Here is a 20,896-nt window from a genome sequence, read left to right as displayed (position 1 = left end):
TACTCCTCAATAAAGTTCCAGGCATAATTTTTGTTTCAATTTTCCTGCCATTTTTACGCTAGGAGAATCTGAGCTTGCAAACTGAAGCCAGTTAAGTAGAAATGACGCCTGGAAGACACCTCTTCTACTCAGGCGTAAATTTTCAAAAGTCAGTCTCCGCCTTAAGTACGCCTGGAATTTGCCAATTCCTGTTGTTTCCACCCATATCCCAGGCGGAATCCGCCTTTAAAATTCATACAAGTCCTTCTACTTTTATAATATTCATAATTTAATTACTTTATCACTCATGCATGCATTTTACAACAAGCATATGTGCTCTAATTTTAGAGACAGTTTGTTTTTTATCATTTAATCATCATCATTGTTTCACGGACTTGTGTTTTACTGGACAAAACTGGGTCCCAGAGTACATTCTGGATAGGGTCTGAATTCAGAAACGTCAGTCCACATTCGTTAAACCACCACCCTCCCTCCCGATGTCCACATACTCCTCCTGTCCACATGTCGTTGTCTCGATCAAATGTCGAGAATTTCATTCCATTGATGTTCCAGTTAGGCCACGAGACTCTCATACTGTCTCCTAAAATTCAGTTTTACGATTCATTAACGCCTTTGAAAAAAATCAACAATAGCATATAAATAATAATTATTTTTATCAATTATTTTCTCACATTTGTGCATTTCTCTGATGCCTGCTTTATACCCTTTTTTAAAATTATTTTTTTAAATCTAATAAATCCTGTTTTCTTATGGAAAATCCTGGCGCAAAATAACTGTCTTATATTTATGTACATATTTTAGGAAATAAGTGTTTATTTTCCAATATTTTTGTACATTAAGTTGAAAGACATGTGAAAAACACGGAAATTCAGTTAAAATATTAAATTCATAAGCTCATCCTTAGACAGGCACACAGACTCTACAGTATTACACACAGGGGCACATTCAATAGCCATCTCTTTTTCGAAACGTAACTGTGCTTATATTTGTGTACATATTTTAGGAAATAACATGTTCATTTTCAAATATTTTGTAGATTAAGTCGAAAGATATGTGAAACATACGCGAATCAGTTAAAACATTACATTCATAAGCTCATCCTTAGACAGGTTTTGGGATCTTTTACAATGTGCGACTGTATATGAATAAATGAATGGTTTGGGCTCTTTTACAATATAATTTGCGGTATATGAATAAATATATATGCGGGTATGTTAAGGGTACACCAAGATAATGTGCTTACCTATACAATATGACGTCATAGTAAGCTATATGACGTGAACTTTAGAGATGAAGATTTCTTAAAATCTATATTTAAAGATTGATTTGGAGTCCTAGAAATGAATGGAACCATACAAAAGCTAAATATAAACAAAATCTTGTCGTTTCTGGGTGGTATAAATAGCTATGTATTTGTTGCAGGGGTAAAATACCAATCCCATGACGCCATAACTGTTGATCAATATTTGCAGAGTGAAAATGAAACGTAACAAAAATTTCATGTAAACAAACATAGGAAATCGGAGTTTCAAAGCATTTAACATTAAGATCATGTTTGATTCCTGCGGAATTAAAGCTTATGAATAAGGTACGCTGATTTATTTTTACAATTTCTTGGCATAATGAATGCAGACAGGTTTTTACATCCCGATCAGCCCTTCCTCTGTCGTTCTTTTCAACAAAGATGCAAAAGTTCAACACTACGCCGCATAGTTTGAAACATAATTTTTGTTTCTATCGAAAGCTCTTATTCTATAGTTCTTGGAAAATGCTGCTAGAATCGTGTGGTTAATTAACGGGAATTGATGAATTTTTTTTCGATCTTATGTACAAACTGTAAAAAATTTGGTACGGTTTTATCCGAAAGTGTGGAACAATTATTTCTGTGATAGGAGTGTAAGATTCTAGCAGCACTTTTCATGAACCAGAGATAATTTTACATTAATATTTTTACAAATAGAAATTAATTATCCCCGGGATAGTGTTGAACCTTCCACTTTCTCATTAAATCATTTTTTTTTCTACTTATAGACGTCACATGATGACGTCGTGGTGGAGTGCTTTCTTTAGTCTAAGCCTCATTGAAGTCTATTGAATGGATTATGATAGTAAATGTTTGTCCGTGACTTTTCAGATTTATCAATGTTACATTTTACAAAAAAAGTCTAAATTCGCCGAATTCTGATCTGTGTGCTGCCTTAACACCTTAACATACCCGTATATATATATATATATATATATATATATATATATATATATATATATATATATATATATATATATATATATATATATATATATATATATATATATATATATATATATATATATATATCTTTCATATGTATCCACGCTCGCATCTCTTCTACTTTGGCTATTCATGCGATTTTTGTTTACGAACGGCGCTGCCAAGTGCCTTTTGTGACAACAAAATTGCATGAATCAAGCCTTATATCAAAACATGCCGATGTTGCGCAATAAGTTTAACGTAAGTTATTGGTAAAACCCAAACACTTAAATACTTCATTTGAATTGTGCAATCATATACTTTTATAATTTTATAATTTTATTTCGAGTCATCAAATGAATATAATTATTTTCCCAAGAATCGTGGGATATACACAAACCTTATATATCACTGCATATATTTATAATTTCCCCAAAAATACAACAATAATGGATGATGAGTGCTCTCAAATACTATTTCAAGTTAATTAATGCACCTTCGGTACGTATACCTGTTTATTGACATATATTTGTAAATTTGCAGATTTTTTTTTTCAATTTTTCTCATAATATACCCTGTAATAAACTACCTTAATGGGGTAAAAATCGAGTATGAAAAGAAGGCTTTTCCTGTCTTTGATAAAAATCTTTAAATTTCATTGGTCGAGGAGAATATTGTATAAAACCTATCATGCTGTTTTTGTACCTTTCATAGACGTAAAGTTTATTTCAAAAAAAGATAGAGGTTAGGACTCACAACAAATCTGAAGATTCGCCAAAAAAATTGTATGAATTCATTTTGATTTGATGTAATGTGTTCAACGCGTGCAAATTTATTTGTAACAACCTGAAATAATTCAACAACACAGTATATTGTACATCGTATAAAAAGTAGGTTTTCCATTGATATTTACGGAAGCCTCCGTAGATATTTATGTTACATACACCAAGTTAATACAACCTCTTCATTGAAGCTTTCAAACAACAAATTGTTTGCAAACTTGCCCTTACCAAGACTTCCTGTTGTGTTTCCTGTCAGCTGGATTCTGTAACCATCAGCCTCGACTGTGATGTAGAACTGGTCATATCGTTCATATAGTGTTGCTCCAGCAGTCAACGTTATGGAAACATACAATGAAGTTGCTTTTTCAACAGTCAGATTGTGAATGAGGTCATTTCCTAGAATCAATATATTCAAATGTTATTTTCAAATTTTTTATTTATTGTATTGACATATAATTATGAAGTCATTTTCCATTAATATAAGGTTGCACAGCTATGTTAAAGCTGCCCTATACTTTAACTTGCATTCAATATACATCAATATGTATCCAGCTCGGTGTTTATTTCAATATGAAGGCTATGAACGTTAATACAGACAGTTTGCACAAAGGGACCTCTCAACTACATATTAACATATTTCTTGTGATATCAAATGACCTGGTTGATCACGTAATAGTCAGTTATATTTTTAGCTCACTTGAGCCTTCGTCTCAAGTGAGCTTTTCTGATCAAGGAGTGTCCGGTAAACTTGTCTGTGTCTGTAAACTTTTCGCATTTTCGACTTTTTCTCAAGAACCACTGGGCCAATTTCAACCAAACTTGTCACAAAGCATTCTTGGGTGAAGGGAATTTATGTTTGTTCACAGGAAGTGCCACGCTCTCTTTCAAGGGGAGTTAAATAAGAATTCGTGAAAATTTGGTGGCATGTTTTAAAAAATCTTCTTCTCAAGAACCACTGAACAAGAAAAGATGAAACATGTGAAAGCTCATTACACAATCTGGATTCAAATTTGTTCATATCATAACCCCTGGGGGGTAGGGCGGGAACACAAGAGAGGGTCTACAAAGCAATATATAAGAAATGTCTTTAAAACCCTTCTTCTCGAGACCAGCAAAGCCATGATTAGTCATATTATAATAGAAGTATCCTCAGGTAGTGTAGATTCAAGTTTTTTTCCAATCATGACCCCTGGGGGAAAGAATTGGATGGGAACATATAAACATACAAAGGTTCCACGTCAAAGTCGTTTCTTGCAAAAATGAGCCATAATTGCTCAGTAGGACGTAAGTTGTCTTTTCCGGCAATTGGCGATGTTCTAATATGAGTAAAACATTCTGGAATGGACAAAAAAATCTAAAAAAAAAAAAAATAAATTAAAATTTAATTTTTTCCCCTTAACTATTTCTTTGTTTTTTGAACTTTAAGCAACAAACAGAGGTAATTCTCCCCCCCCCCTTTCGCCGGTATACAACACCGGGCTTGTTGGGAGTTTTCCTCCACAAATTATATCAGCCATTTAATCATGTAAACATGTATACCATACACTTGAAACAGTCGGAATTTTTTTTTTTTTTTATTTTTTTTATTTTTTTTTTTTTTGATTTCCCTTATGATTTTTTCAATGGTAAATATAATTCATAAAAACCCCATCAAAACTGGGTGTTGTGTATTTGGAGAAGAGGAAGGACCATCCACAAATACAGGTGCCACAAAAGAAGATATCTTGATTTTTTTAATGAATGTGTCATGCACTGACTATATGTATTCGAGAATTGAAGGTTTATCTGTAGAGTTGTAAACAGCACTTTTGTGATGCTCCTGAGGATAGAACGTTTTATAGTCGATTAAAAAATTCTAAGCTTAAATGTTATATTGTTAATGTATAATATGTAACGCCAATTTTAGATAAAAGAAATTATATACAGAAATTACGATGATATTGCACTACTAGTATTTCATTTTTACAACGACCAAAACAACAAGTTCTTGTAACTGATGGAAAATTATTCCCGTGTTTAAGATTATAAATAAATACTTCTTCCCCTATCGGAACTGTGATTATTTGTATCGTTCAGACAAGGATTAAAGGTGTTGATAAAATTTCTTAACTTTAAATCAGAATGCATTGTTTAAATTTTCTAAGATCAAGACAAATGAAATATCGTTTAAAATTCCTATTCTTTCTAACAATTTTCAGTAATTAGAATCATTATGGTAAATTGATTGATTGTTTTCTGCAACAAGAGGTCAAAATGGCGCGAAACTCAGAATGATGACGGAACGTCATAATCACTTTTATTTGCAACAGGAGTTAACAGTGGGCCCAAAATACGCCTATGACACTCAATGAAGTTTCTGAAAATAGGCCCGCAGCACAAAGAATGTTAACGGATCTTTAAGACATCTCTTTTTGAAATATGGTTCCAGCATAAAAAGAGTGATATTAGCTCTTGATCTTTTTATTTTGCATTTTTCGGAGAAAATGGAAAAATTGTTTATTCGCAAATAAGATGCTTCATAGTTTGAAATTCGACATCAATAAAGGCTTACTATAGATATCTAATAAAAGAGATGTCTTAAAGATCCATTAAATAAATTTTTGGTGTAGCATTCCTCCTTATTTAATCATAATTAAAACAGCTATTTGGAATTACCCGGTATATTGAATCGGAATTGATTTACATTGAAACCAAACTGAATGACAAATTTCTTATTTCATGGAAGATGAGCCTTTCTAATGAATTTTGTGTAAATTAGTTTTTTTTTTAATGAATATCAATTATTCATAATTGATTTAATTATGCAAATTAATTAATTGATCTTGCCGAATACTTATACACAGTACCTGTATTACCATAATTTTAAAAAAAAAGCAAAAAAGAAAACAAAGTTCTCTATTAATGTCACTCCAAAATGAATTATTCAAATGATCTGCAGATATAATCAGTAATACAAGCTATAAACTTCATGAAATGGAAGGATTTTTTTTTTTTTTTTTTTTTTTTTTTTTTTTTTTTGAATTTCATTTCAGTGCTCCATAGCTAGACAATTGAGGTCTACGAACGCATTATTATTTGATAAAAAAATTATTTTTGTACATTTTCGTAAAGTTTGACGGCATGAATAATTAAAAAACCAAATATACCAATACTGATTAAAGACCACTAAGCCTACCCAGCCAGTATCCCGTTCCTGTTGAGCCAAACCCTTTCTTGTACTCACTCCATGTTCTGTTGAATCGTTCATAATCGTAAACACGTCGTTGTATAGCCTACAATGCGATGTAAAGAAAACAGACATTTTCCCCAAATGCCTGAATGTACAATGTATATAGTGAACCAAAATATGAGACTGAAGAAAATGTTTGGATAGAATATGAAAAAAGCGGCGATTCTTATGCAACTGTTTCAATTTCTGCATTTTAATTGGCCAATGCATTGATGTCCAAGGCAGTTAAAACAATAGCAAGTGTAAAAACTTTTATTAGTGATGTCATAATAGAATGACGCACAGACAAAACATGACGACAAGTATCAATATTATATGACATAATATAGATAACATAAATTGCAAAACGTCACCGTTCAAATTTATTATTTTCTGAAATAATACCTTCAATCTGATTGGGTTAAAGCATGTCTCCCTCACGCACAGGGTGACAACTGTATTGTCTCCCTTCAGATGACAACGAAATAGCGCAAGCAAACGTCCAGGATGACAACTGTGTGATCTACATTTGCAAATGTTTCCCTTATATAACACTATATTTGAAAAAGGCGTATTTAAACCTGTGTATAAATAGGTTTGTCACATGCCATAAAGTCACTGTTCAATCATTAACCATGGACGTAATTTCATAGTGACATCATAAGTGGTCGACGTGTTCAACACATTCAATTCATACCGTTAAGGTTTGAAAAAATAAATAATTTCATGGGTTTAAAACTATAGTACTCAAGTATTTGTTATAAATCAGTCACAAAATAATGCAAATATAAGTAACAAGGTATCATTTTAAACTTTTATCGGTATGTAAATACGGGTTGGTACATGATCCAGTCTACCGTAAACCCTTCGGGCTTTGTTTAAGGGATTTGATAACATGACCATGTAACCCGTATCTACATTCCGATAAAAAATTGATAAATTGATATCATTTAGTTGTGAACAAACCGTCCATCCCCCTCCCTGTGTCTTCATATCACAGTATACGTCTACAGGTCTCTGTCTGTCTCCCCATGGGTAAATTCTGTACACGCCTGATACAGCTGGAACACGAGTATGTAACTCCAAACAGGTGGACGCTTTAAAAGTATAATGTTGCATGTTACATCAATTATAAAGAAAAACAAAGTACAAACATACATGATTTTTATTACTTACCATATGGAAATGTGTAATATTTCCAATCTCCAGACTCTTTGGAACAGTTTGTGAAGTTTCCATTAATATACTCTCGTAATGTTTTACAGGATTTAATTTTCGGGCTATACAATAAGGTCACACAAGCCCAGTTGATGGCACACTTAATTGTACACGTCACAAGACTAACTCTATTGAATTCAAATAATTCCTCTGAAATAGTGTCAACGATAGAAATAAAGTGCTCGAATTTAAAAGTGACTTCCCTTCCGAACACCGAAAGAGATACTAAAATACTAATGGATATGAATTGTAGAAATGTTAGTCTAGACATGGCCATGAAATCTTTACATCTACGAAAAGCGGTTGTATTTTGTTTATAAATGAAGCTCCCAGACAAAAAATTCCATAGTATGTAATGTATCATATGTTATGCAAGCACAGAGCAAAAACTGTCTCGTCCAGTGGACATTTCTTAACTTTTCGTATAACCTCCTCTGTATACCAAAGGCGTATTGGCTTTCTGAGAAAAGAATTGAAGGAACGCAAGTGTGTAAAGGCTAGGTATGGGCGTTTCTATGAATATGAGCTATTTGAAACGCATAATAGATTTGTCCAATATAAACAGAAGGTTTCAACTCATGTTTACTACATGCTTAGTACCAATGACATGCTATAGCCAATATACTTTATGCAATCAAATATATTGATGTCACTGGGGTGTAAAGTATAAAAATTAGTGAGGTGATAAAGATAAATTTCCTCCAAATGAACCCATGAATATTTAAACTATAGTGCGGAAATAGAAAAATGGAGTGTACAAACCACACGGAGGTATTAAATATGGCATATAGGGATTTTTAAGCACCTGACTGTCGCAAATTCCGATAGGTTACACTTACATGTAATTGATTTTTTTTGTGAAAAGATAAGTTGAATAGTTGATTAAATAAAATAGTTTTCATAACAGTTTTTCTTGAAATGTTTCAAAAAATTATAATGCCTAATAACGTTACATTACCAAACTTTGATTTAACGAGGCCGGGTCTAATTATTTGTACCCTAGAGATTTTGTTAAATTTTTCTTGAATTAATCTTAACTATTATATTCATTGTTTTAAGATTTAAAAATCGAATGTTTACCGTCCCGATTTCTTAGGAGGCCATCTCAAAAGTTGTCAAATTTTACTATTGGACCCTATGGGAATTTTTTGGAAAAGCGCCAAATTATCACATTTTTCCATATTTTTTGTATTTCTGCCCTAGAGATTTCTTTTTCAGCCAAGTATATGAAAACTATTGTAAAAACTCATCAAACTGTGAAATTTCAAAAAAGTTGACCATCTAGCTATAGGTTGGTGTAGGAATTATTACATATTTATTTTTTCAATGCCCAATACCTCTAAAATCGGTGCAGATGAATTATCGGCGCAGATGAATTATTTTGGTAAAAAAAATGGCAATGTTTAGATTGCTAGGATGTTTCTTTTGATGTTTTGTCAGCAGTTTTTAGTCAAATATTCATGGACGTCTTGAATATACAAGCGAGTCAGGTGTCATTCTTCAGCGTCTTGCATTGCTTACAAAATCGGAAAACAGTGACGTCGTTAGAGCCATTTCAGCGGTTTTTTCCTAATTATTGTCGCAAAAGCACAATTTCAGACCATAGGTGTTACAGCTAATGTTAATTTTGTATTAAAATCACAATATTTGGGAAAGGTGTAATGTCGCAAATATGACTGCATGAAATTAGAAAACTGCGCAAAGTTATGCGCACTCGAATAAGACTCGGCCTCGTTAATCTCCTAATGTCGCCAGGTGATAATGTGGCATTCAAGAAAGTAAAAGTATCCTGTATTTTATGCCTGGTACGGTTGGAATACGATTCATATTGAAGGAAACACTTTCCAAATGATAAAATGATGGTAAAAAGCATTGTATCCGTTACTTATACTTTGAGATTGTATTGTATCTGAAAATTTGAAAAATAAAAAAATCACAAATTTGGTATTAAAAACTGAATTTAAAGTTTGAGACATATTTTATTCCGGAAAAGAAAGGCTTTAAAAAAAACTAAAAAAAAAAAAAATGCCCGAAAGTAAAGCTACTTTATAGATATGCCTCCTCAATAATTAGGCCCATATCTGATGACCTTTTTTATTTATTTATTTATTTATTTATTTATTTATTTATATTATAGTTTTCAGTAGGCCCAAATTAGCAAGAGTTATTTCCCGTTGACCGCCATATTGGAGGTCAACATCTCGTATTCCTTCATTATTCAACCAACTTTAACTTTTTATACTAGCCATTGTGGGGTAGGACGCATTGTTTTTCTGAAAAATATACATTTGTTAAAGCCTCCTTTATTTCATCATTTTTATTCTATAAAGATCTTAGGTTTGGTAAGACAAAGAGGAAAAATTACCAGGTTGACCAGAAAGATGGCGGCTAAGGTAAATAACTCGGAGAGAAAATACGTCATATGAAAACTATCTATTATTTATTTTCAAGGAATTGTTGCGTTTTGCTCCGCATTGCCCACCAAAACTGAACATGATTTATTATCAAAATATAAAATATTATTTTTTTTAATTAATTACGCAGGTAGGTTAAGGCTTCCCATAAAAAAAAATCACAGTGCACTCTGTGCCTTCACTTCTCTGAACTACCAAAATATGATGTCATAATGGAAAATGACGTTAAGTCAGTGCCAACTTGAGGTGTTATGACGGTGAAAGTGTCATGAATTTTACACTTTATTTCAAATTGCATGTAAAATGCAAAATTCACGGGTCGTTAAAGGTTTTTTAAGTCTTGTATGTCTGAATATTTTAAAGATACATCGCTTACGTACCCTTGATTGAAATTCAGCATGTTCAAAATGCTTACAAAAAATATACTTTTGAAATGTACTCTGTTTTATACCCGTGGTTTGAGGTAGAATTTATTTTGTGTGTATAAAAGAGTCTGGTGCAGGTGATTAATGAGGATTAATCTGAGATTTTTTGTTGAAATCTGTAAGAAGAGGTTGTTCTCTAACTGAATCTTGCTTACATAGATGAATTTCACATTCCTAAGAGTTATCTCCCGTTGTTGGCGTAACACTCATTTTTGTCACTATGTCCTTTGTAACTTACCTGTAAATATGTTCAACCTTCAACCTGTCAATTTTGACCCGTTCCTGAATTACCTTAGTATAGGGCAACATAAAAAACACAATGAACATATTCAAACAGATTTAATTTGAGAGATTTTGCCCCCAAAAGTTGTAATGTTATAGAGGGAAAACGGTGTCTTACGCCGGTTGACCCCAAATTGACCCCGCAAAGGGAAATACTTTTGTAAATGTGAAATTCGTCTGATGGCTTTGTTTGTAATACAGATTACGATATTGTGTGGAAAATACCCTCACATTTGTAGGTAAGTTGAATTTCTCACGAAATATTTTGTACCCAAATAATACTATGATTCAACTCATTATAGTATAATTGTCAAAAGATGTCACTTTGATCTTTTAATTATTTTTACATCACAGCTATTTCCTTCCCAGCTTCCTCTTACAAAGATAATTAACTTAATAAGGTAAGCCACTTCTGCTTAGTCTAAATTGATCAAGCCAGCTTATGTGTGATTAAATTAAAGCCTGGCATAGCCTGGCATAGTAGTCTGCATTAATATTCATATAATTATTCGAACTTTCCTTAAATGATTTTTTATATCAATAAAAATGAAATAAAAGCTACCAACAAATAATTGGGATTAAGTTCTTTTTTTTTTTTTTCAGGTGACAATCTCTCGTACTGTAATGTAACCTGTACAATTATTCCGGATTTTTCAGGTTTGTCCCCGGGTGATCGGATTCGGTTTTAATGACCCGGTTTTTCTTAAAACGTGTAATTTTACGCAGCAATAACAATTACCAAGGAAGATATACTAATTTATAGTTAATATATAATCTTAGATATCAGAATGATTCATAACTGTATTGACTTTTCGTCAAATATGTCTGAAAACGTAAAATGTTGACTTTGGTAACTGCCTACCCATTTTACCAACTTGGAAATCAACAATCGCCAAAGAAATCTAAAATACTGAGTATTTCAAGGCAATTTTCATATCGAATACAAATAAACCTTTAACAAACATAATCTGAAAATTTCAGCTGGATTGATAAAGTATTACGGCAGAAAATTAAAAAATCTCAAATAGCCCCGGTTTTTAATTTGCCCCGGCCCGGTTTTGCCTACCCATTTTACCAACACTCAACATCGGGATCGAAAAAAAAAAATATTATCCATATATGCCGGGGTTCTACGGTACCGGTGTACTTATTGATGAAGGTGAAAAACAAAACTAAATACTTAGAATTGTAAACAATAAATGTCACCCATCAACAATAAAACATGTGTTTCAATAATGTATCAGCTTGAAATGATTTTGTTTACTCACTAAATCTTTAAATACACATGAAAACTATACCGCGCGTAAGTTGCTAGTATCAAGGGACGTTACTCTGATACCGGTGTATATGTATGGTGCGCTACCAGCGTTACAATTAAGCAACATTTTGTCATAAAATTCAGTGAATAAATTACGTTATTTAAATGTAAATCATTTTGAGATTAAATATCTTTGAAGTGCATTTTTTTTTCAGAAAGCTAAGGGGAAAAAACAATATTCTGATAAAAAAATCATTTGTGAAATATTTTATTTCACAAATTCAAGAAACTGATTCTTTCTTCATAATTAAGAAACACTTAAAAGACCCCCCTTCTTTCATCTCTTTTACTTTACAGCAGATTAGTAAATGGGATCATGTCCACACAAATAACTCTTTTACAGTTTAACAAAAAGTATTCATTCTTGGCTCCTTTGGCTCCCACAGTCTACATACACATAATCATTATTTCCAATTTCCAAATGTTAAATTTCACCATAATCAATACAAATTGCACCCCATTTCACTTTTGTACATAATTTCTAATGTTACTGATCTATTGTCATTTAGGATTTGCTCCATAATCTTGGATTTTTTTAACTTGGAGGTAAAGATCTTGATGCTGAATTTTCATTTGTTGCTTGAAAGTCCTTAAAAAGTAGCATTATAAAATGCCTTTTTGAATTTTTAGATTTTTTCTATTGTATTTTTATTTCAATTCTTTTGATTTTTATTTTGCTGCACCCTTAAAACAGAAGATAATTATTTTTTTTATCAGATAACAAATAAATATATTTGGAGGATAACTCAGGTTAAAAAAATCTTCATGCTTATTACGGTCATCTAAAAAATATTTTTTACACTTTCATTGTTTTAAATAAATATTGCTGAAACTGCGTTCCATACATAACTTTTCCACAGTTGTCACATGACATATGACCCCATTCCTAATGTAAATAAACCAGACGACAACAAATATGCCAATCAGTTGTAAAATGCACCTATAAATTGACTGTTTGTGACATTTTTACAATGCAGGGTATGGGGACTGTTACAGGTAAAGTTTAAAAATGTGTCCATTCAATGCAATTATTGATAACTTTCAAGACTTTGCAACATTTCAAGATCTAAAGCAATGGTAATGACAACGAGGTATATCGAATCTTATTCTAAAAATATCTGGCCGCTAGATGTCGCCTGTAGCGAGTAAATTTATAAATAAAGGGATACCCCGGTACCGTTGAACCACCGGCATCGTAGGAATGGAGTATACACAATACCAGACCAGAATTTGAGAATATATCAAATGGCACGAGAGGAAGATTCTTTTAGTAGCAAACGTCCGTCTTCTCTCTTGTCTCCAGGTGAAGGACCATCAGCAAACAAACGCATGTGTCCATTGTCGTCTCCAGAGGATCTATCTAAAATAGATCGAAATGATTTGTCAGCAGCTTTGTTAAAAATTTGCACGACTATATTAAACTATTACCATACAGACTAATTAAGCACTTGCAATGCGGCAAAAGTTTGGAGGAGTGAAATTTTCTAAAGCATTTTATGAATTAGACACTTTTGATAACTGCTTCGTTTTGGGAGATGTGTTCAGGAGAGGAGTGTTACTGGTAGTTGATTTCCTCGATGGAAAACTTCCGGAGACAAAGCACGAAAACGTTCTATTTGGGAAACTTGTAGGGTTTCTAAAAATGGGTAAGCTTCTGACGGTCCGCTTCTGATTTTCTTCCATATTTTAATACGTGTAATTATGATGCTAATTATGGAAAGATCACTGTCTCAAGCCATGGGTTTTGTGTCCATTCTATTTCAAAAACCTACTACAAAATTCTCTCGCTCTCACATCCTCGCAAAGCCAGGGGTCCTGAGTCAATACGTTGCTGTTGGATCTCTGGCAAATTTAATTCAATATTTTATGGGCTGACTGAAGCGACATCTTGCGGAAAAAATACAAATCTTGATTGTTTTTCTTATCTTTCAACCAATCACATTAAGCCATTGCATGATAAACGACTTGCAACACGTGCATTTGAGGTGTCAACTGAATCCTTATCTAACTGTTTATGAAAGCTTTAATTTTGATTGGTACTTCTCAATGAGAGAAGCAAGCCCTAAAATATTGAATGAAATATGCCAGGGGTCCAACAGCAACGTGTTGACTCAGGACCCCTGGTATTGTTAGGCTCTCATAAATATTAATGAAACACATTCAACCAATGGAAAAATAATCCAGTGAAAATGATCAGTCTATCTTATATTTGTCTGTAACCATAACCAGAAACTGTACATCAACTTCGGTTCCAATTTCCTTGTCTAAACGAGTGGCGCTATTCAGCTTATTCACATGTCTGCATTGGAAACCCGGTCTTTTAATGTAAAGCTTTGTAGGTATTTTAGAATATACAATACTTTCCTCTGTTCTTCAGGATCAATTGTATTTTTATCAATATTTGCAATGCATAGCAAACAAAATTTCATTAAGGGCACTTACCAAAACTTGTGAACTTACCAAAAAGTACCACAGAGTGATTTTCATTGGTGAAAATAAGTCTGCCATTTACTTGAAAAATATTCATTCATTTTTTAATGAGAATAAGAGAAATTTGTAGTAGACAGCAACAAGCAACATATTTGTGGAAAAAGAATGGACACAAAACCTGTCACTCTGTTTCTTGCGACAATGGGGAAAGAACATCCCTTTGCACATGTATATTTATGTATTAATGTGACCTCTCATTCCTGCATCATTTGCATATAAATTCCAATGTCAAAACTGATGTGCAGCCCAAGGGCTGTGTTAATATGTTTTATGATACCCAAAAAGATCCTTATTGGTTAAGCAATGAATGATCGAGTTTAAAGTTTATTCACTGTCATAGTAACATGCAACAACACTACAACACATGTACAATGCAACAAAACAACTTTTTGTAAGAACACTCTTCATGAAGGAAGGACAATCGCAATTGATTTTGTGCTTAGATATTGTTAAATGATTTTTTTCTGCCACGGTATAAAAACCATGGGGGGGGGGGGCAGTGGTTACAGAGTTTGCTCTAGAGTCATGAAGTAAGGAATTAGTTTTGCTGCACTTTTGATATTTTTACACATTGTCTCTAATTACAATATAACTGGGTACACAAGCAGACTACACTAAGATATTGTACATAATGCAAGTAAAGTCTGCTTGACAATGGGTATAATAAGACACATATTTACTGACTATTTGAAAAATAGCATGTCACTTGAAATTTTTAACTTCTTAAAAACACTGATAATGTAATTATTCACATATGCAATTTTAATTATGGTCAAATATACTCACTAAAACACATTCCAAGTGCAAAAAAAAAGAAGAATTTTTGCTTTTTGCAGGTGAGATGATTGATTTGAACTTTGACAACAAAGCTGACAGGACAGCTGTGCTGGCCAATCATCTTTTCGGAAAGTTGGCAATATCAGACTACATCATTGATAAAAACAATAGAAGTAGAAGTAAAGGTGCTAACTGTAGCTGCAGTGATGGAAGTTGTCTCTTGACTGGAGACTATTGGGACACAAGTATAGGTACAACTAGACATGTTTATAAAGTAAAACTTCTAAATTTATTTGCATTGATCTCAGTCTATACATGTACCTCATTTACAATGTTTTAAGTTTCATACACAATAGTATTTTCTAAAAGGTAGTGGTGGGGGGGGGGGGGGGCTAATGATGACAAAATGCTATGAACTTGTTCTTTTTGGTTACTTTCACAGGATGTCAATGGAATGGTAATTGTGTGACCATTGAAAGATCACTGCAAAGTCATTGAAAGGACTTTTCTTTGACCTTTCAGTTACCATTCCGTCAGCTGAATGGCAGATATATTTCTGTTGCCTATCAGTCAGTTATCATCAGCTTTGTGGTCTATCAGTTATCATCAGTCTTGAGAGCTTTTCAACTGTGTCATAATTCTCTGACATATAACCTTCCTTGACCTTAACCTCTATTCCTCAGAAATGAATGGATATGCCACTGACATTGTGATGGTTTCATTAAGGTCATGGTTGCCTGTGTGGCACAGTGGTTACATGCACAGTGTTTGCTGTAGAGTTGCAAAGTGAGGAGTTGATCCTTGCATTGAATCCCACCGCAGAACATGGAGACTAGTCTTTTGGATGAGACCAAATAAACCGAGGTCCCGTGTCGTAGTAGGTGCTGGCACAAAAAAGATTCTTTATTGCTCAATGGCCCTGAGTGCAGAGTATAGGTCCAAATTTGTACCCCTCCACCGGCAAGTGGTGGCATCTCCATATGTGTGAAAAATTCTGGAGAGGGATATTAAACAACAAACAAACAAACATTAAGGTCATGCCCATCATATATTGTAAAAATAGTACTTTTAGTTTTAAAAATTATAATTGTGTTATTGTTGTTTACAATGTAACAGTATTTGACATTTTGTAACCATCTTAAGAACAGTTTTCAAGATATTATGATCACCTAACTGATCTAAGTCACTCATCTCATGGGTATTGCCATACTTATATTATTGTCTATCATTGTCTGACATCTGTAATCCTTGAATTTAAAAAAAAAAAAAACTTTTTCTTCCTTACCACCCCACCATATTATGTTTCTTCTTTAGTGTGACTAGTATTGATACACCAATACATATCCAGGTTAAAATCTTGTAATATACATGTCGTGCCAATCTAAGGCCCGAAGGATACCACCAAGTTATGGACATATCCTGAGCAGCAATAGTATATATTGTCTCTGCTGTGAGTTGAAATCAAATTTAATTGGGGGGGGGGGGGATCTGTTATTACATTGTATATGTAACACTTTAATACACAGAAGTTTAATATTAGTTTGTGGGTTTTTTTGTAATAGACTGGGCAGTGACCTAGATGTTTTCACTTCTAGTGTTAAAAACTCTTTAAATGGTCTCATCTATTTTCTTCATTGTTTTTCCATTTATTAAAAAATAAACTTAATTTATTTGCTTAAGGATGCTTAGAAGCAGGTTTGATTTGGTTGAAGTAAAACTAGAAAAGCCTGAGACATGACCAGTGTTAGCTGATAGAGTTATTTTAACTAAATTACAACAAGAAATTACTGATACTGATAGTACACAATATTATACAAATACTGTACCCTGAGTAGTCACCTTCTCTGCTGCCTTTTTTTCTGCAGGTAATCCTCATGTATGGCATGGCTGTGTAGAGATCATAATCAAGAATGACCTTATTGTTGAGAATTTGGAGAGAAAAACGGAGAGTCCTGATGGAAGATCGCCTACAGTTGATACAATTGGGAGTATTATTACCGTTTTACTTGGAAGACGGTACACAGAGTTGAAGTATTTTACAGTCTTCGGACTATGTACTTCCTCTCTTTTGTGATTGGTAGAAATTGCATGATGAGAAAATTTTCAATTATTTCATTAGTTGAAATGCTGTTCAAGGCAAGGGAAATAATTTTCTTTACAATTTTTCAAGATTTTCAATTGTAAAAAAATATGACAAAACGAACAGTGGAAATTGGCTGTAATTAATTCGAAATAACATAGTAGTTTTTTTATAACAATTACCAAAAAAAGTTTCTATATTTTCATTGTTAACAGAATTGATCTCTATTGCATACAAGCTTTACAGCTTGTATGTATTCTTATTCCCTTGTTTGCACTGTCTTTCTAATTTCTGCAGCACTCAGCACACCTCGGCCGATTCGCACCTCATCTACATATCACAAATGTGACGGAATCAGTCGAGATTTGCCGAATGATCTCGGCAGCAGAGTCGAAGTTTACTCAGACAGCTGAGCATCTGTTAACCTTTCACTTGGTAGGGCTTATGTCAGAAAAAAAAAAAACAATGAAGAATATACAAAGCCAAGAAATTTTCAAGAATTATACGGCCTGATAGGATTACGTCAGTTTACTTTTGAAGGTTGTTGCTAAAGACGGTAAGCTTTTTGAAAAAGCTCTACTTGTTTTGACTAGAAGCCCACAGCTGGTTGCAGAGCTATTGTGTTTTCTTTTCTTCAGAAGAGGAAACACCCTGAGCTATCTAACTTTCTCATTCCATGTATAGGGATTGCAGATACTGCCATGATTTTAATGTTCTATGATTCAGAGCATGATGTACTCTTAGAGAGTTCTCAAATTCCACTTGCATGTGAAAACAAGTTTTCTGTTGAGGCAGTCCTAATAACATGGCTAGCTGTCAATTACAGATTTCTGTGCACAGGTTTGACAGATGAAATGCTCCAATACAGTACCAACCAGACCCAACCTGACACAAAGCAGTCCCAGAGCAGTCCCGGGGACTGCTTTCTGGGACTGCTTTGGGACTGCTAAAGCAGTCCCAGAGCAGTCCCACAGCAGTCCCAGCGGTCCCAGAAAGCAGTCCCAGCGGTCCCAGAAAGCAGTCCCAGCAGTCCCAGTGGGCGGGGTTAATTAATTTAATGGGCGGAGCTTACTCAGAAATGAGATTACCAATAAACAATGTAACTATAAAAGGCAGTTGAAATTGATGATCCCTTTCTTTCTGAGCAGTATCAATTCTCATGCGACAGTCATTTTTGAACTGTTAAGAAAATCACACTACGCGTATAGAAACAAATAATAAATATTGAACAAAGAAGACGTTCACACCTACTAATAACATGAATATTAAAAAACAGTTTTGTGGTATATTAATTTTTCACCAAAATAAATCAATTTCTTTATTTACTGTGATTGATATTGGTTTTCATATTTATATATTCATTTTTTATAGAAAATTAAACTTGAGTTATTTATTTTCTATCAAAACTAGCTTTAAATAGACCTTATAATTATAGAGCAAGGTCGATTTCCATACTATACTCTGAATGCAGTTTTCTTAAGTACTGGAGCTTTTGAAAAAATCTTTGAGTATTATATTTCAGTCATGATTATTTTCACTGACTTGCCAATTTAATTATCGTTAGATTATCTATGTAACAGAAAACAATAATACTTTTATTATATAAACGTTTGAGTGTACATCTGTAAATCACGTGAACGGAACCCTCAGAGTATGTTCAAAATTAATTAATCCCGAAATAAATTTATACACATTTATTGAAACAAAGATTTTTTGCAGTATAGATTGAAATTAGTGTCATTGTTGACCAGCATGTTCAGTGATGTGTAACACTGATACCCAAATAACATGCATTGACTTTCTGCTAATCATGCCCGAAGGCGATTGAAACCTCAGGCGTTAACACCATTTTATACATTTGTATTGCTTTTTATTAATCGGCCAGAAAAACACAAACAAAACATTAAAGAAATAAGTAACAATTCCCAATATTTTAAAATGTTTATAAATTTACTCTTTTAATAACTTGTTTATAAATCAAAAACAAATTCATAAATAAATCCCCCAATAATTGTTCACAAATATAATTGTTTAAATGACTGAAGAATGGTAGAATAATTTTATTTCATGGTCATTTAATAAATAATTAGGTTTTATTTGAGGGCGGTAAAAAAAGCATGGAATGCTCTTTTTTAGCATGGTTTTAGCTTTTTCAATTAAAAAAAAATCCAGTACATTACGTCTCTCTGAATATCTTATTGTAATGACAAGTTTGTCTGGTTTTTGTTTGTTTGTTTGTTTGTTTTTTTTTTTTTTTTTAAATAGTGCTAATGCAAACTTTGAGTACATACCGTAACTTGATAGCATTAATTAATTAAATAGGCCTAGATATTTTTTTTTTCAAACACCTGTATTAAAGTTTTAATTAGCATTAATTAATTAAATAGGCCTAGATATATATATATATATTTTCAAACACCTGTATGAAAGTTTAATTTAAGGGATATAGTCATCTCCTGACTTCCCTTTTAACTATAATTTCATTTTTTAACATTAATTCTAGACTACAATTGTGTAAATTTACAGCCCCTGAAGACATTTAGTAATTACATGTATATCTATCTTTACTTATTAAAATGTTGTAAGAAATCCTTGGGTTTTTAATTCTTTATCTTAAACACCTCTCTGCTGAAAGTAAACAAAACAACAACAGGGAGCCTGCAAATTCAGAATACACAAGGGGCGGAGCTATCAAGTCACTCAGAACATTTTTCATGCATGAGTGAACAAAGCAGTCCCAGAAAGCAGTCCCAGGGACTGCTGGGACTGCTGGGTCTGCTTTCTAGAGCAGTCCCTCAGCAGGCCCACAGCAGTCCCAGAGCAGTCCCACAGCAGTCCCAGGGACTGCTTTCTGGGACTGCTTAGGTGTCAGGTTGGGTCTGGTTGGTACTGTACAAAGCAGGATTTTTTGAAGAAGCTAAGGAAAAACTATCGGTATATGAGAATGAGCTGAAAATTCAGAATGTAACTCCATCTTTTTCAAGAGAACAGAGGGTTTTACCAATTGATTGCTGTTTAAATGCTTTTTTGTTAGAAAGTCAAAAAAGACTCATAGAGGTGACCAGCAAGTGGGCACTCAAGGATGAAAATTAAGATCATATTGAATGCTTGTGCTAATACATGTACGTTACAAATCAATAAAGAATGTATAAAGTTAAAGAGGGTATATAGCATTTCTTAAATTTCTCTACTACTAGAACATGTCTATTAGGAAATTATCCCTAACAAAGTTTTTGGAAGAAGTGGGATCACCAAGGTTGTCTCTTTATCTGGTTGTCTGTACGAGCGAGATTAATTAGAAATCCAATAAGAAAGACAGTTGAGTGCATGCAATTAATGTTTCCTAGATAAACTCTTCACACAGTAAATACATTCAAATTTTTCATTTGAAAGGAAAAAAAAAAGAATAAGACAGACAATGACTTAGGATCCAGAAAAGGATTACAGGGAAGTAAATGTCAGCTGTTCAATATGGTAGACAGACATTGAGATTCAAGTATCTGATGAAATGTTGAAGATACGGAACACTAAACACCCTCAAAAGTCCAACTAAACAATATAAACTGTGAAAAAAGCAATTAACAAGGACATATGTACACAGAGAAAGACGATGGCTTTAACTTCTTAATCGTCAACTTCTCTTACTGAACATTTTCGGAATCTCAGACACCCGAC

The 20,896-nt window shown here is 33.2% G+C and overlaps 1 protein-coding gene and 1 pseudogene across 1 annotated transcript; one reads left to right on the top strand and one right to left on the bottom strand.

The window, feature by feature from the left end:
* Positions 1-344: 344 nt before the first annotated feature.
* Positions 345-6,828, bottom strand: LOC133195258 (fibroleukin-like). Its single transcript, XM_061331111.1, has 4 exons — positions 6,799-6,828; positions 6,185-6,281; positions 3,238-3,405; positions 345-580 (listed from the first exon to the last, which is right to left on the bottom strand). Exons 1-4 carry the CDS (start codon positions 6,826-6,828, stop codon positions 345-347), a joined length of 531 nt encoding a protein of 176 aa, XP_061187095.1.
* Positions 6,829-13,327: 6,499 nt separating this feature from the next.
* On the top strand, positions 13,328-20,346 carry LOC133195256 (uncharacterized; annotated as a pseudogene).
* The last annotated feature ends 550 nt before the right edge of the window (positions 20,347-20,896 follow it).

Source organism: Saccostrea echinata, unplaced genomic scaffold (genome assembly GCF_033153115.1).
Source record: "Saccostrea echinata isolate AGI-Se365-2 ecotype Australia unplaced genomic scaffold, CSIRO_AGI_Sech_v1 ptg000029l, whole genome shotgun sequence".
NCBI lineage: Eukaryota > Metazoa > Mollusca > Bivalvia > Ostreida > Ostreidae > Saccostrea > Saccostrea echinata.
This window is presented reverse-complemented; position numbering and strand designations above follow the sequence as displayed.